The 13,323-nt window shown below is 46.3% G+C and overlaps 1 protein-coding gene across 1 annotated transcript in view; it reads right to left on the minus strand.

The window, feature by feature from the left end:
* myo1f (myosin IF) overlaps positions 1–13,323 on the minus strand; it is an 86,959-nt gene that overhangs the window by 25,331 nt on the left and 48,305 nt on the right. Inside the window, exons 17-21 of the mRNA XM_028816661.2 lie at positions 10,034–10,140; positions 7,663–7,761; positions 5,609–5,753; positions 2,490–2,604; positions 71–240 (exon numbers count right to left, since the gene is read on the minus strand). Coding sequence (XP_028672494.1) covers positions 71–240; positions 2,490–2,604; positions 5,609–5,753; positions 7,663–7,761; positions 10,034–10,140 — 636 coding nt within the window. The remainder of the gene's footprint in view (positions 1–70; positions 241–2,489; positions 2,605–5,608; positions 5,754–7,662; positions 7,762–10,033; positions 10,141–13,323) is intronic.

Genomic DNA, 13,323 nt, shown 5'->3' on the forward strand with positions numbered 1-13,323 from the left:
TTGTAGTAACTGGCATTGGTGCTCTTTGTGGCATTCCTGCTTTAAAAAATCAAAATGGACAGAAGCCTACCTTGAAGCGGCGGTCAAACTTGTTGACGGAGTCGGCGAATTCAATGCGCTCCCTCTTTGTCAGGAACTGGCGGAGCTCAGGCTTATCCTCCATCCCCAGGTAGTCCCCGACAAAGTTCCTGTTGATGCTGTTCCTTCGCCTCTCCTTCCAGTTGTACAGGATGTCGGAAGCTGTGGGGACGAGAACATCCGGTGTCAGGGCACAAGAAGGCCTTTGAAGTTCTGAGGTGAAAGGAGCACTGCAGGGGCTCGACTGTTTACTGGCATCTGCTCTGCCACCTCCTGGCCACCAGCTGTCCTGGGGTATTGGAAATTGTCACCAAATTTACATTGTAAAGACCCCTTTGTGTGAAGCCTTCAGTTTCTTGGCAGCCGGACACACGGACGAACCTTCATGCTGCCAAGTCCAACAGACCGGCATGTTCATGGAGAAGGCGTCTGAACCCAAAACAGAAAGTGAACAGGACGGAGGAGACGCACTTACAAAGGTTTCTCTAATAGCCCATCAGCCTGTAAACGTGACTGACTCGGGATGTTGGCCATTGGGACACTGAAGGGGCCTTGCAGTCCGACGTGAAAAACACGTTAAAAATGAGCGGCACGTCAGCCACGCTGGGAATGCCTTGGCTATATTTTTAAACCAATATAACGGTATCTTGATTAAAAAAGATATGATAGGGGTGTCCATTTCTACTAAAATCATGAAAACCTCAGGGTGACCCCCAACTGTCTATATAAAAGGGACAGTCAATCAAGAGCACAGAAGGCTACTTAGAAAACTGAAGAGAAGTGACGTCAGGCTCGCTCCCCACGCTCATCGATTGCGGGTTTTAATTGTCTGCTCAGAGTCGCTGGCAGACGTCTCAGGGGGTCTTTGGCCACGTGCCAGGAAGCCCATCAGAATGCAATGCTGGTGAGTTTATTTATTGTTTACTAGTCGTCCCCCGCGGCTCCGCCCACAGAGAAGTGAAATAGCACAGCGAGGAGGGCCCCGCCCACTCCTGACATCACGCTTCCCCCTCCCCTCGGCTCGCAGCCTCTGTCTCAGATTGGCGCAAATAAAATCGGAACCACAAGCGAAGTGTGAGACTGAGCACGACGAGAGAAGGCGCAAAATCAAAATATAGGAAGAAAACACCCGATCTAAATCCGTGGAAAGTGGACAGACGGACAGACAAGGAGACGGAGAGACGGATGTTGGATTATATACCCTGCTCAAAAAAATGATAGGACCCCCTTTCTAATGAGAGTATCACATCAAGTCAATGAGACTTCTGGGCCATCGATCTGCTCAGTGAAGTAGCAGAGGGGCTCGTTCATCAGTTTCAGGGACACTGGAGAGGGGGACAACAATGAGACGACCCCCAAAACAGCAATGAATGGGTTAACAGCTGGAGGGAGGCCACTGACATTTTTCCCTCTCATCTATTTTGTCACTCGTTTTGCACTTGGCTACAGTCAGTGTCACTACTGGTACCATCAGGCCATACCTGGACCCTACAGAGCTGGCACACGTAGGATGGCACATCAATACCACATGTCATTGCCAGAAGGTTTGCTGTGTCTCCCACCACAGTCTCAAGGGCATGGAGGAGATTCCAGGAGACGGGCAGGCAGTTACTGTAGGAGAGCAGGACCGGGCCCCTCGTAGAAGGTCCTTAACCCATCAGCAGGACCCACCGGAGGAACAGGATGAGCACTGGCAGAGCCTACAAAATGACCTCCAGCAGGCCACGGGTGTGAATGTCTCTGACATCTCAAACAGACCATCCAGCAGACCTCCATGTCACCGGCCTGTCACCGTTACTCTTCTGTCTGTGCACCGCCGACTAGAAATATCACAGCAGGTCATGTGACCTTCAGAAACTCTCAGGTGATTGTGCAGTGACGGTGGGGGTGGGATTTGGAGGTAAGACAGAGGAGAGGAGTGGGGTTGGGGGGGGACTTTGAGAATTGTCTGCAACTTAACATAAAGAACTGCAGCATCAAAGAGCCAGGTCAGCATTTAGAAAGTGGACACATGGGGGGGTGCAGTGCTGCATGTACCTGGGGGTCCACATCAATGGACACACAGGAACTGGAGAAGGAGGGGCAGAGATCCTGGTCTCCTTAACGTGGGGAGTGGTGTCTTTGATATCTTCTACAGCTCAGTGATAGCCCACCCGTGGTGTCCCCTGTCGACTCGCACGCCACTTCCAAGCCAAGAAATCTCTAAAATGTCATCTTTGAAGAACAGCCTTCTCATAGATGTCTAAGGACGCGGTTGTTCACAGTTCTGTTTTATTCAGATTAGTTGCTTGATTTTTGATTGTACAGCAACCTTGGGGGTCTTGCTAGCTGCTCATATATAAAATGTAGAAATAAATAAATAAGTAAAGATGGCCTGCAACAGCTGGAGGCTTTGGCTCGATCAGGCATACCTTCCTCTCTCATCTGCTCATACTTCCTTCTTGCAATGTATTTCCTCCAGGCTTTCTGAATGGTCCGGGCAAACGTATCAAACTTCCGCTCCCTCATTTCTTCCAACAGAAAAAGCTGCAGGACAGGAAAACGAAATCAACGTGAGGCTGTGGCAGTGCATGAAGAAAGCCGAGACGGGCCAGGAGCCATCGCTCCTACGGGTACACAGACAGACAGACAGACAGAGTGAAAAACGCTATGTAATAGAGCCTAACTCTTTACATTTATATAGCGCCTTTCTCACTACTCAAAGCACATTACATAATGAGTGGGGAGACACTTCAGCCACCACCAATGGGAATGATGCCACAGCAGGCCATTTTGTGCCAGCATGCTCACCACACATGAGCTATTAGGTGGTGAAGGGCTGAGAGAGAGAGAGACTTAGCCAGTTAGGGACAGAATGACTGGGCCAAGGTGGGCACTTTATACAGGACATCGGGGCACACTCTAATCTTTTTGAAAGATGCCCAGGGATGTTTAATGACCACAGAGAGTCAGAACCTTCATTTTACATCTGGTCTGATGGATGGCACCATTTTTACAGCACAGTGTCTCCCCGTCACTTCACTGGGGCATTGACCAGGATAAGAGCCCCCTGCTGGCCTCACCAACACCTTTTTCCAGTAGCAACCAACACATTTTCTACATGGTTTCCCATCAAAGTAGTGGCCAGGCGTGAACACGCTTAGCTTCAGGTAGACAACCTCTTCTGAAGATAGATAAGGCGCTATATAACGAGAGAGAGAGAGATGGATTGAGAGAGAGTGAGAGAGTGTGAGAGAGAGTGAGAGAGAGTGAGAGAATACCCATCTCAGTCCTCTGGGAGCACCTGCAGGAAAACCACACAGACATGGGGAGAACATGCAATCTCCATGCAGGAAGGACATCACACATCTGCACATTATTATTATTATTGTTGTTATTATTATTAATGCTTTAATGGTCCCCAAATGAAATAAAACATCACACAGGCCATCAATCACACACTGAGGACACTCGGCCAGGCCAGGCAACGTTTCTCTATGGGGACAAATAAAGTTCTATCTATCTATCTGTCTCTATCCATTATATAGTGCCTTTCACATCTATCTATCTATCTATTATATAGTGCCTTTCACATATATCTATCAGTTATATAGTGCCTTTCACATCTATCTATTATATAGTGCCTTTCACATCTATTATATAGTGCCTTTCACATATATCTATCTATTTATCTATCTATCAGTTATATAGTGCCTTTCACATCTATCTATTATATAGTGCCTTTCACATCTATCTATCTATCTATCTGTCTGTCTGTCTATCCATTATATAGTGCCTTTCACATCTATCTATCTATCTATTATAGTGCCTTTCACATATATCTATCTATCAGTTATATAGTGCCTTTCATATCTATCTATCTATTATATAGTGCCTTTCACATCTATCTATTATATAGTGCCTTTCACATATATCTATCTATCTATCAGTTATATAGTGCCTTTCACATCTATCTATTATATAGTGCCTTTCACATCTATCTATCTGTCTGTCTGTCTATCCATTATATAGTGCCTTTCACATCTATCTATCTATCTATTATATAGTGCCTTTCACATCTATCTATCTAGAGGACATGAGTGATGACAACTTGAATGAAGTGTGTGGTTACAGCAGCCCACGGGTGTCCTTCGTGTCTTAGCTCTTTATTTCTTCACATCACATCCACTCACAGCCTAATCGCGTTCTCCTTGACGCCAGTCTGAATCTTTACTAACGTTACAAATTTACCTCATGCCTGTTTTTCTCTGTCTTTACAATTTTGGAATATGGAGACTTTTTGAAAATCAGAGGCTGCTGAGGAGCATTCATTTCTAGTAGGGTTGATTACTGCAGTGTGTTACTTGCAGGCTTTCCGTTCGTTCGACTCCTTAGAAGAAGCAGACAGTCTGACCCCATAACCCCCATCCCGGAGTTATTGCATTGGCTTCCAGTTAAGTTCAGGGCTGATTTTGGAATCAGTCCTCCTCCAAAGAGCAGCGTCTCTATCAGAAGTCCACATTAATTACAAGTAGACTCACCTATTAAAATTTGAAGCTGCCAGCTTACTAAATATTAAGAAGACATCAGCGGTGGTCGAGCTTGTAGCTGCCTGCTGTTATCGGAGAGGCTCCCTTTCTTATTGTGTTATAATTTGAGGCCTTTTTTTATCATTTTCTCAGGGTTTCCTGACGTTAACAAAATCATCTTGTAGTTGTTTTGGGTTTTTAATGTAAGGAATCTCATTTTATAAGCAGAATTAAATTCTATTTGGAACTTCTGTCTGAAGTGAATCACTTTTCATTGCCTTTGAAGATGCCATTTTGTGTTGGCTATGGGCACTACCACCTTGTGTCTCCCGTTTCCATGAAGATTTTCTCACCTTGTTGCCTTGCAGTGACTGCGACTTCACAGAGGAGATTGTTGCTTCAATGCAGCGCACCAGAGAGGTGGCTATGAAGGGAGAGGCGGTGGGTGAGAAGTGTGGCACTCCCCAAAGTCCAAACTACTAAGAGATCTGTAAGATGGCGCCAGTGCTTGTGCTCAACCAATCAGCACAGTTCACAGGAGCCCCACCCACAGTCATTCCTGATTCAACAAAAAGTAGAAACCCTGGAGGAGGAGGAGGAGCTAAGAAGAGTAGCAGGAACTACAAGTGGCCCAAGTTGCCATAGTGGGAAGGCAACAAACATCCCTGAGTTTCTAGAAACTTCCTGGCTCCTGAAATAAAAGTTTCTTCAGTGAGAATGTGCCTACAGTTTTTCTTCATGGTGTCCTGCTGTGCCACTTGGTGCCAATGCTCTACTTGTAAGCTGTTTTGTGGCCCATGGCAAAGACCCTAAAGATACTGAGAGTCAAAGATGAATGTCATTCTGTAGGGCAGCCCAGCAAAGACTCTACTGGAGGATGACCGTGGCACTGTGGGTGGTCAGTTGGCTGAGGTTGCCAGGACGGCCTGACTTTGACGGTGACTTTGCATTACAGTGGGTGTGTGGATGCCCCATGGGTGGGTGGTGGCTCGTTATAGGGTAACACGCATGCGCAGACGTACCGACTCTGGGTTTTTGATGAACACTTTGCTTCTGCCCATCTGGAACTGATCAGCATCCATATTGACCGAGCGCAATAAGTGCTGGACACCTTGGCGCTCATCGCCACGCCAGTAGGGCCACGTCTCCTGTGTGAGGATGGCATACCTGTGGGGAAAAGAACAAAATTATTTATAGGGTAAGAATGATGACAGTGGCATCTGTGGATAGATGTACATAGATGTGAAAGACGCTATATAATAGATGGATAGAACTTTATTTGCCTTATGGGGAAATTTGGCTTTTTACAGAAGCTCATTAAATAAGCAGATAAGATAGATAGATAGATAGCGTAGTTGGCAGGATTAGATAGATAGATAGATAGATAGATAGATAGATAGATAGATAGATAGATAGATAGATAGATAGATAGATAGATGACGGTGTGCCCACTAGGGTTGTAGCAGCAACCCAAACCCCAGACACCACTACACAAACGCAGTCCCGGGTTCAAGTACCAAATGTGTGTATTTCTAACATTAAATTCACTGGTTTCCAAATCCTCATCTCCACGGAGGTTTTCCTCTCCTCCCGCACCTCCCAGGTGGTCTTGTCCACCTCCACCCACCTCTGACTGCTGAGGCAGGATGTACGGCTCCTTTTACCCCAGACCCAGGAGTAGACCCAGGTGCCACAACCTTGCACATCAGAGGCACTGCCCAGTTAGGTGGAAGCCTCTCATAAAAGGTATAATGGTCCCCTGCAGCTCCCCCTGGTGGCACCCAAGAACCCTGACAGGGTTCTCATACAGGACTGCAATTCCCAGCCTGCCCTGTGGGTATCCACCAGTGGGATTCTGCCATCTTGTGCATTGGGGGGAAAACGTAACCTGGGAAGCAGCCAGCCTCTGTTCTTCTGATTAAGCCTTCTGTCCTGGCGTGGCACCAGCACCCATCCCGGTGGGGATGCCAGACCATCCAGCATGGCACTCACAATAGAGAGACAGATAAATAAATATACACACACACTGTGGTCTAAACGCACACCAGAATGACTCCAAAGAAAGAAAATTAAAAAGAAAGAAGGCCTCGGCAGTCCCAGTCCCTGCGAGGCGGGTGCAGAGGGGTTTCTTAATCCGTTGTGTGAAAGTCCCTGGTGGTGTTGTGTCACATTGTTCATGACGGTCACTCCACCACCACCTCCAGCAGGTCCATGGCTAAGCCTGAGGTGGGCACTGCGTTCCAACAGCAGGAGTCGAGAGGTGACCACTCTGCCCGCTTGTCACTCAGATGTCCCAGTGTCTCCTGCAGGTCCTTCTTCACGTTTGTTGAGGTTTCTTCTTCAGCTCCATATCTCGGTAGTTTGCCTCAGACTCCCACCACAGTGTGTGTGAAGATGGGCTTCAGTCCTCCCTGCATGTCCCCTTCATTCCCTCTCTGTGTGACAGTGTGTTTGTCCTGTTGTGTTTATATAGCGCCTTCACAGAGGCTTGGCTCAGAGCGCTGAGTGTCCTGAGTGATGGGCACAGACAGTGACTGGCGTGTGGTGCCCCTCTTTCTCCCCCTCTCTCTCTCTCTCTATGCCCTGCCACCCCTGCCCTTCACCTCTTTTTGGGCTCCCGGCCATTTCCAGCTCGCTGAGCATCTGATGAGTCACTCGTGCCTTCAAAGGAGGAGGATGTGATGACGTGAGGTGATCAGCTGAAAGAAGACGTCACATCACAAAGTGGCCGAGGGTCAGAGGGACCGAAATAGAACAGGAGGTGGAGTGAGTGGTGGGCACTCATCAGCACAAATGAGACCACAAATTCCAAAAATAGAGCAGAAGAGAAAAAGAAAAGATGAAGAAATCAAGCCCCAGGCTCCTCTGAGGCCTAAAATCCAAGACCAGCCTTTCCACAAACTCCACAGCAACAGACATTGGAGTGGGGGGCTCACCGGAAACTCCTGCAAACGTCAAGGTGGGCGACTTACAGGTTTCTGTCTTGAATTCCCATCCCCTCATTACTCCCCTGCACAGTCAGCCAATCACAGAGAGAGAGAGACCCCCCTCAGCCCCCACACCCCCAGCCCCTCACCTCAGCAGGAACTTGTTGAAGATTCTTCTGTAGGCAAAGCCGGCTCGGCGGACCCTGATGTTCTCCCGGAGACCCAGATACTCCACCTGGTGCTTCACCCTGGAGGACAATGACAGCCACAGAAAGACTTACTCGGGGGTCTCGTATACAGCAGGCAGTCACACCCGGGCTACCAGCCCACCCTACCGTGGCTCAGGTGACCCCCCAGCCCCCCCCCCCCCCACTAGTGACACCTGGCCGTGTAAGAGACACTTTGTCATCGACCTCCCAAGATGACACTGAGTGAGTTGTCTTTGATGTCCTGGCAAATCCCACCATAACTCAAAGACAAGTCCCACCATAACTCCCTGTGTGACTCGCTGTGACATCGTCAAAAATATAAGAAAGAATTTTACAGTAACAGTGCACGTCTAAAGGGCCCTGGTTCATTGTAGAAAGGCGCTATATTCAATAACGCCTCTGTGACCCTAAACAAGTCACTTCCACCCACGCTAGGCCCACCTAACCACTTCAGGATCAAGGGGAGCCACTGGCCACCATGGCAACACTGGGTACAAGTCAGGAGGCAAATCTGAGTGCGATGCCAACCAGGCACAGGGCACAATCGGGCACACACACACACACACACACAGAGACGTTACAGAAACACAAAGAAATTGTTTTTACCCATGAAGCACCTTGGGAGGCTGCTCACTGAAGTAAGTGCCAGTTCCAGTTCTAGATTTAGGTCTACAGTACTGGCTTGTACTTCCTCTCGGTCCAGTTCTACTTCTAGACCTCACTGCAGGCCCAGGTGGAGTTCTCGTTCTAGTTGCAATTCTATATTCCTAGTTTTTCGTCTAGGTCTGGCTGTATTTCTAGATCCAGGTCAAGGCCTAGGGGGAGTTCTGGTTCTAATTGTGGTTCAGTAGTCTCAGTTCCGGGTCTGGATCTAGTTCAGGGTCTAAAGCTCTAGTTCTGGGTGCAGTTCTGGTTCAACATCTAGTTTTCTTTCTAGGTGTAGTTCTAGTTCTTTTTCTAAGTCTAGCTTTAGGTCCTGGCCTAGGCTGAGTTCTAGTTCTGTTTCCAGTTCTACAATCCTACTTATTGTTCCAAGTGTAGTTCTGATTCTGGTTCTAGGTCTATTTTTATTTGAAAGTCTAGTTCTATTTGGATTTATAGGCCTAGAGCCAGGTCCAGGCCTAGGTAGAATTGTAGTTCTGTTTCCAGTTCTGTAATCCCAGTTCTGGTACTTGGTCTAGTTGTACTTCCAGGTCTAAATCAGCTCCAGTTCTTGGTCTAGTTCCTGTTGACATGTGACATATTGTGACACAGCAGGGATCGGTTCCCACTGCTAGTGTGATCTCTGATAGGTCACGTATCTTACCTGCGCTCACTTTGTATAAAAATATTTTGGAAACAATTCCATTCTGTACTTGTAAAGATCCCTAGGATGGTGGTCACTGTTGAAAGGCGCTATATGTATTCACCCTGCACCGGTCAGTCGTCTTCCGAGGACAAACACAGAAGCAGTTGTGCGGGTGGCCTGTTTGGCCTCACTGGACTGTTGATGGAATGACCAGGTCAGTGACGAGGAAGAGGAAGATGGTGGACGGGGAGATTTTACACCAGAACTGAGGAGTCCTGCTGGACAGAAAGACACAGGGTGGTAAACCTGTGAAGGAAGCCTCACCAGTCAGATGGCACGAGGCCTTGGCACTGACTCATGAGGGGCTGTGGGTCACGCCCGGCCAGGCAGAGGCTTGTTAATTTCATTCTATTTACTTATCGTCCAGTCTCTACATGTGAGAACAGAATATGTCGTCCTCTTGTGTTCCTTGTATTTTGTGGGTGGATCCTAAAGAGGTGGGGCCACCGGTCCATCACCTTTAAAGGACCGCCCCCTGGGCCTGTAAAGGCTGCTGGGAGTTGAAGTCCAGGGCGGTTCATTTGAATGTGCTCTGGTGTTGGTGCTTCTGTCGTATTTTCCTTTGGGTTCTTCGATTTACTTTGCTCTTCTTGTTGTGATTATTCTTATGGATTTCGAATTGGGACTCATGTGCTTCTGATTGCCTTGTAGGTAACTCCTTTTTTTAAATATTTTGTTATTTTTCCACCCTCTGGTGAATGAATCCTTTATTTATTTCTTTGTGGGACTTGTCTCAGCATGCCAGAGTTTTACGGTTGTCCACTCCCTTCCTTGACTACGTTATGTTAGTATTTTTGAATAGTTTGACCTTTTGAATCTAAAGCCCCATTTTGCCCACCTACAGAGTGGGGACCTCAGGGTGCCTTGGAGGGCTGCTCGTTTGGGGCAGACTGGCGTTTGTGTGCCAGTGTGTTCATAACAGAAGGCCCGGCCCGGCTCTCCACATTCATTCTCACCTCTTACCTGCTTTCTTCCCAGTCCTTGGGCCTCTTGGTCTCGTTGGGCTTGATGCAGCGGATGTAGTGGGGTGTGCACTTCATCAGCGTGTTCACCAGGTCGTTGGCTTGTTTCTGTTGAATGTGGGCACAGAAGGAGGCCGTTAAACAGTTTGGCTTTGAACACAAGTTCATCTTGAGGACAGCGTTCGGCTGGACTGAGGTGGCCATCACCAGTCCCTCAAGTCACTTCTCCTCTCCGGCTCAGATCAGGATGAGAGTCCCCAACATGTCCTCGTGGAGCACCAAGAATGAGGGGGCGGCTGGTCTGATGGTTTCTCACCTCTAGAAAGGAGGAGATACAGCAGGGCAGTGACACGACCTTAAGGGGGCGCAGCTGAGAGGCACAGAAATTCAAGTTCATTTGGATAAGCCTGACCATCCTGAGCCATCAACTGGACGCACCGGACAACTGGAGTGACCGTCCTGAGGTCCCAGCAGGAGAAAAATCAACTGTGTGAACGAATAAAGGACAACGCAGGACAGGCAGAGGCGGCGACGGGACAGCGGGAAGGAAATCAGCCAGAAAGGGGCAAAGCAAATCTAAAGAGGGCACCCTGTGACCAGACAGTAAAATAATTAGAAATAAATGAGGGCATAAGAAAGAGACGGGAGGAAAGGTGGGACACCGGCAAGTTTGAAGGACAATGTAGGACAATGTTCTCAGCTGTAAGACATCATTTACACTTGTCTGTTGATATCATTGTGACATTGTTGAGAAACATTCCTCTGCATCTACTTGTACATATGAGACAGAAATAAGAGAATAAAAAAAAACACAAATGGGGGACTCGAACCTCAAAGCCGCAACAAGACCTCCGGCCATCTGTGCGATTCTGTGGCCACCTCAGGCCTGTGCTGGCCATCAAATGTCAAACGGCTTCAATATCATTAATTCAGGGTGGATTACTGTAGGCGCTCAGGGCCGTGACATTGACCCCTTGGTCCAAACTGTCCAATCAGGCACCTGCGGCTTTAGATCTTCATCCAGCTATACTGTAGTTACAGTACATTCTATTATTATTACATTATATTGTATTCTATTACATTATTATTCTATTCTATTTATTATTATTATTCTATTCTATTATTATTACATTATATTGTATTCTATTACATTATTATTCTATTCTATTTATTATTATTATTATTCTATTCTATTATTATTACATTATATTGTATTCTATTACATTATTATTCTATTCTATTTATTATTATTATTATTCTATTCTATTATTATTACATTATATTGTATTCTATTACATTCTATTCTATTCTATTATTATTATTTTTTTATATTATATTATATTGTATTCTGTTATATTATATGATATTACATTCTATTCTATTATATTATTATTATATTATGTTATATTACATTCTATTCTATTATATTACATTCTATAATTATTATATTATATTATTATTAAATTATGTTATATTACATTCTATTATATTATTATCCATCCATCCATCCATTGTCCAACCTGCTGAATCTGAACACAGGGTCACAGGGGTCTGCTGGAGCCAATCCCAGCCAACACAGGGCACAAGGCAGGAACCAATCCTGGGCAGGGTGCTAACCCACCGCAGGACACACACAAACACACCGCACACACCAAGGCCAATGTAGAATCGCCAATCCACCTAACTGGCATGTCTTATATTATATTATATTATATTGTTTTCTATTACATTCTATTCTATTCTATTGTATTCTACTCTATTTTATTATTATATTATATTCTATTACATTCTATTCTATATTACATTCTATTCTATTACATCCTATTCTATTATTATTATTATGTTATATTATATTATTATTCTTTTATATTCTATTCTATGATTATTCTATTCTATTCTAATCTGTTCTATTCTGTTATTATTATTCTGTTATATTATATTATTATTATATTCTATTGTATTCTATTCTGTTATTATTATTCTGTTATATTATATTATTATTATATTACATTGTATTGTATTCTATTCTATTATTATTATATTTTATTTTGTATTCTATTTTATTACACTGTGATGGACTGGTGCCCTGTCCAGGTGTTGCTCCTGCTGTAGTACAAAGCGGGCATTGCCCTTTCTGCTAGGCTTTAAGTGGCACACAAGGCCTGTTCAGATGTCTGATTTAGCAGGGATGCAGCAATTCAGCTGGACCCCCTTGACTCTCCGCTCGGCCCAACACTTTGCTCAGCCCTGATATCAGAGGCCTCAGTCCAAGCAGAGTTGGCACCCAAATGGACATTCATGTTAGACTTGAACCTCTGGCTGAGCTCTGGCTGGATGTGATGTAGAAAACAAGACCTCCATGAGCAGGCATTGGCTCTGTAACTGAAAGGGACTTTGGTGGCATCACCTTCAGAATGAGGTGCAGTCCTGTCCTCGGGGGTCCTTGGGGAGCTCAAAGCAGACAAGGACTTGGGGCTGAGAAGCCCCCCGACCCTTTAGCCTGAAAGCTTCTCACCATAGAGCCTTGGAGCTGGATGCCCTCTGCTAGCACGAAGACCCACTCTGCCATGCCAGGCTCTGTGCCAGTGGCTGAGCCCACTGACAAGCAGCCGTGACTTCAAGAAGAGAACTCTGGCGCCTGCTCTCTTGTGCCAAGAATGATTGTCACTTTTTCCCTCTGAAGTGGCAGAGGGCACAGCAAAGAGCCAACAGCAAGCTAAGGAAGGCACCTTCTGAGCACAGCACAGACAGAGGACGCCCAGCGAACACCAACTCCACAATCTGAAGACTTGGTGTCGTAAAACTGATTATGTGTGAACTCTGAATGGCCTGTAAAGTGCCAGCCTGTTCTGTGCTAGGTGTTTGTCTGTCTTGTGTCTCGTCTTCGCTGTTCATATCGATGCACTTATCATATTTCTGTAGTCCTTACATTGACACGTCTGCGGCGAGTCGTGGTATGTAATAACCTGCCGGGGCGAGAGGGGGCGCTGTTGTCGCTATCACGCCGTCTCTCCTGGCAGCACTGAGAAACCGCCCAGTGAGGGCACTTAGCCACGCCTCTTCTGGGTCATGTTATAGAAGACATGAAGGAGGCACCATTTGCACTTTGAGCGACCCGCCGGGCAGACCTCAGATACTTTGTCGCTGTGCCCGAGGGGCTGTTTGCTTTGACGCCAAAGAGGCGTAATTGGTGCTTGGAGATCGACCCCATTTGTGAGGAGAGCTGTCAGTCCTACACCTGGGCACATTATCAGTAAATTGTGTTACTCTGTTTGTTAAGACAAGTGGGCT

The sequence above is a fragment of the Erpetoichthys calabaricus genome, chromosome 12, assembly GCF_900747795.2.
Source record: "Erpetoichthys calabaricus chromosome 12, fErpCal1.3, whole genome shotgun sequence".
Lineage (NCBI taxonomy): Eukaryota > Metazoa > Chordata > Cladistia > Polypteriformes > Polypteridae > Erpetoichthys > Erpetoichthys calabaricus.